Source organism: Carlito syrichta, unplaced genomic scaffold, assembly GCF_000164805.1.
Source record: "Carlito syrichta isolate Samal-C Ts95f unplaced genomic scaffold, Tarsius_syrichta-2.0.1 Scaffold316302, whole genome shotgun sequence".
In the NCBI taxonomy this organism is placed as follows: Eukaryota; Metazoa; Chordata; class Mammalia; order Primates; family Tarsiidae; genus Carlito; species Carlito syrichta.
Window position 1 is genome coordinate 802,873 of NW_007260398.1, and position 4,257 is coordinate 807,129.

Genomic DNA, 4,257 nt, shown 5'->3' on the forward strand with positions numbered 1-4,257 from the left:
TTGGTTTAATTCTAATGACCTGACAGGAGTTTACAGAAGATCAGATTAGGTTGGGTCTGGGATACAAATTTCAGTGATTTGATGATGTAGTGAATTTGGTATCTGAGTGAGGAGATTCTTTTGAGGTTAAAGCAAGGAAGATTACATGGGATCAGAGTAGGAAAGTCTTGAAAACAAGTAACAGTGGTTTGGTGAAAATGAAACTTTCACTTCAGAAAAAACTTTAAAATAAGAGGATCGCGAAAATCCCCTGGAAAAGATCAAGACATGATTATTTCAAAACATAAGTGTCTGAACTAGGATGTAAAATTGGGATTGGTACGAGAGAGAGAAATCCTACCAGGTATTGATGAAAATAGTAAGAAATTTGGATCCTCTAACAAAGAATGATAAAGATAATTTTTTGAAATTGTTTTAACTGTATTTCCTTTGAAATAATTGCAGAACATCAATGAAGAGGCTATCCAGACGAGGTATTATTAAGTAGCATTATGTTAAAATGAGGGTGCCTGATTCAAGCGAGCTCTTTAAAGGTGTGTCTAGGGGAAAACTCCCTTCCTAGAGGGCCCCCTCAACTGTAAAATGGAGATAACAGTATTTCTTGCATAGGCTTGTTTTAAGATTAATTCACGCAAAATGCTCAGTATAGTGCCAAGCACAGAGTAAGCATTTAATATACAGTAGCTGCTACTAATATACTTACTACTACAACAGCTTTTTTTCTTTTCTCCTTTTTTTCTGCGAGCCACCACGATTTCGGCAGGTTGTGCGTTTGTTCAGTCACACTTCTTACAAGATCAGCTTTTGATCAGATCTATATTTTGAACCAAGAAAACTACGCAATGATTAGGGCCTAGGTAGCTATCTGTGGCAAGTCATAAAATGCGTCAATGAGCTTTGCACGCACCCCCGTGGCACAGAATGGTCTCTCCTTCTGCTCGTCACTCCCCCCTCCCCCCCGCACCCGCCAGATGATAGTACATTCCATACCCCCGCTGGAAAAGGTAGCGCAAAAGTTGAGCGCGCCGAGGGCCGTCGCTCCTTCCGGAAGTAATTCTTCTCTAGAACCGGAAACAGTTGTTGTTTCAAGGGAGGTGGGACTGGGCGGGTCGGGCCGCAGCGGCTGACGGCGGGGGAGGAGCCGGGTCCACTGCCGGGTGGAGGGGCAAGGCGAGCGAGTGTCCTTATCCTGGCAACTGGGGCTCGGGCCTGTGAGCCAGTTGGAGTCGCGGCGGCGGGGACGATTGGGCCGAGCGGAGGAAGACATGTTGCTTTTCGTGGAGGTGAGTGGACTCGGGGGTCTCGTCTTGCTCCGAGGAGAGCGGGAGTGTGGAGGCGCCGGCCGGTCCCCCCGCCATGTGACTTTCCAGGCCGTACACGCCGCGGAGCCGGCCGACAGGCTGACACAGCACCTGGGCCGTGCAGGCCTGCGGCTCCGCTCCGCGCGCCCACAACAGTTTAGGAAGCGGCTGGAGGTGAGGCCGGGAGTGGGGAGGATCGGAGGCGGAGGGTCGCGGGCTTGTCCGGTGTGGCGCGGGGACCGGAGGAAGGAGAAGGTGTCCCATATGGACCTCCCGAGGGAGGCCAACAGGCGCGGGGGGGGGGCGGCGGGGGGGCGGAGTCGGCCGGGGAAGAGGGTGATCAGGTGGGCGCGTTCCGGGGGTGCGGCGAGGCCTCGCGGGGCCCTCTGGGAGGGAGGCACGCAACATGTGGGGCCGCGGAGGGAGGAAGGTGAGGCGCGGGGAGTGTTTTGGAAAGAAAACGGAAAACTTCTTCTTAGCAACCTGCACCCAGTTGAGTTCAGTTCCCGTCCTTGGATCTCTGGAACGTTCTGCGGCTAAAAGCGAGTTACTTTGAACCGAGAAGCCAGTAGGGCTTGGAAGCCTTGAAAGGCACCGCTTTGACCTTTTGTAAAAGTTACTCCGGCAGCGGCTGCGTGTTGGGGGTTGGTTCTGTGAACCGATTAAAAGTCCTTTGCGAGGAGAATTCCAAGAACGAGAGTAACTTATTCGGGGAAAAGCTGTGTTTTGTTTTTTATTTTTTGTATTGTTTCTTGAACAATAAGAATACTTTTGTTACTTTAACCTGAACGTCGGCTGTTGGCCAGTTTTAGTTTTCAAGGTAGTGGATACCTGCCTTACACAAATCCGAAGTTTTATTTCTCATATTTCTGTCCTCTTGTGTGCAGTGAGCATCAGCTGACTGTCTGGCTAATGCTTTGAGTAGATTCCAGATCATATTGTTCTTACATTGTGAAAACGTCAAACCAGCAAAGCTGCAACTTCGCAACTTGGCATTTGTTAACTATGTCCATTAAAAGCATCTTTTCGATGAGAGAAGGAATTTACAGGTTGTATAATGGATCCGGGAGTCGGGGCCAGCCTATGGCTTCCCCCCCCGGGGGGGGGGGGGTAGAGGAAAAATCTTGCTCCGTAATATTCCAGCATAAATATATGATTTTACTTTTTTCTTTTAAACTAACTGATATTGTGTAATTGATAAGTTTGAGATCTTTAAATTAGTTTTTAAAAAGAGTGCTATCTTAGGGTATATCCAACATTAATAATAAGCGTTCATTGGAACATTACAGGCAAATCATGAAAATATTTAAAATTACTATCATTCTACCTTTTTTTTTTTTTGAGTTGGAGTCTCACTCTGTCTCCCAGACTGGAGTGCAGTGGCTGCTCCCGGCCACCTCAGCCTCGACCTGCTGGGCTCCCGCGATCCTTCCGCCTCAGCCTTCCGAGTAGCCGGAATTACAGGTGCGCGCTACCACGCCCGGCTAATTTTTTTATTTTATTGTAGAGATGAGGTCTCGCCTAGCTCAGGCAGGTCTCGCACCCGCGGGCTCAGGCAATCCACTCACCTCAGCTTCCCAAAGGCGCAGGATTACAGGCTGAGCCACCGAGCCCGGCTCTATTCTACCATTTTTGATCCTTATTTTCCTGTGGCAGAATAAGAAATCAGATAAGATTTTAAGCAGTGTCAGTTCATTGTAGGAATGTCGTGCCATGCAAATACCGCAGGTTTTAAGTGTGTATATGTTTTACTGGGCAAAAGAAAGATTGTGAAGTTTGATTTATATCAACATGAATTCCAAAATAAACTTTTGAATTCCAAATTGATTTCTTTGGCTTTATTGAAATATGAACTTTAATAATCGCTCTATTTATTGTTTAAGCTATATCCTCTCCTGTCTCTGAAGCAACATTGTAATTTTTTCCAAATGAGAAAACAGAGGCCTAGAAGTTAAGTGACTTAGTAAAAGTAAAGTAGTGGAATTACGATGTATATTCCGGTTCTGATGTCAAATCATATGGACAGGCTTTTAGCAGTTCAGGCCTAACTGACCTCTCAGTTTAGACAAACTCTACCATATCTTTCACTAAACTATTTAAAGCTAATATCACCAATAAGCATTTTCTTTGCGAACCAGTATGTTCTTTATTTTATCATATAATGAGGTTTATTGAAAATTAGTAATGTCATTCAATATTTGGGGCTACATATGTGGTATTAAAAACAGTAAAAAAAAGAGCACATTGACTATTTGTCATTTTGTTAACTAATATTTGATCCTTCTAACCTCATGATATAGGAATTGTTTTCAGTGAGAGAACCAAAGCTCAGAAGTTAGATGTCTAAGGTCATTCAAGTGTAAATAATATGGGGACTAAAGTCTGAAGTCTGGCTTCTAGAACACAGGTCTCTGGCTCCAGAACTTATTTTTGCACTTTCTCATAAGCCAAGAGTTCTTAATCTGGGTTTTTGGATAGAACTGAAGAAGTACATGAGCTAAGTTGAGGGAAAATTTGCGTGTTTATTTTCACTAGCTTCTAACTGAAATCTAGATGGAAAAGAATTGAAAATTTTAAAAATTTCAGTGGAGGCAACAGTGTCTGTGACCTTGTCACCAGGAGAAATCATATTTTTTCATATCGTATTACAGTTTTTGCAATTATCTTGAAAGGTTTATACTCATTACTGCTTGCTTTTTATTATCTTTTTGTAGAGATGAGGTTACCCTGGCTGGTCTTAAACTTCTGGGCTCAAGTGGATCCTCCTACCTCAGCCTCCCAACGTGCTGGGATTATGGGAAGGAGCCATTGTACTTGGCCACTGCTTATTATTATATGTTAAAAAAATCTTTTTTTTTTTTTTGAGTTGGAGTCTCACTCTGTCACCCAGACTGGAGTGCTGTGGCCGCTCCCAGCCACCGCAGCCTCGACCTGCTGGGCTCCGGCGATCCTTCCG

General features: G+C 45.0%; 1 protein-coding gene across 5 annotated transcripts in view; it reads left to right on the plus strand.

Annotated features, from left to right (window-relative positions):
• Positions 1-1,063: 1,063 nt before the first annotated feature.
• The window catches only part of LARP4 (La ribonucleoprotein domain family member 4), an 82,801-nt gene continuing 79,607 nt past the window's right edge, over positions 1,064-4,257 (plus strand). For 2 of the 5 annotated variants that reach the window (XM_008074089.2, XM_021707039.1), the window contains exon 1: positions 1,064-1,283. In XM_008074089.2, the coding sequence (XP_008072280.1) occupies positions 1,266-1,283 (18 nt within the window). In that variant the 5' untranslated portion in view covers positions 1,064-1,265. The remainder of the gene's footprint in view (positions 1,284-4,257) is intronic. The other 3 variants (XM_008074086.2, XM_021707037.1, XM_008074087.2) reach the window with 2 other exon arrangements.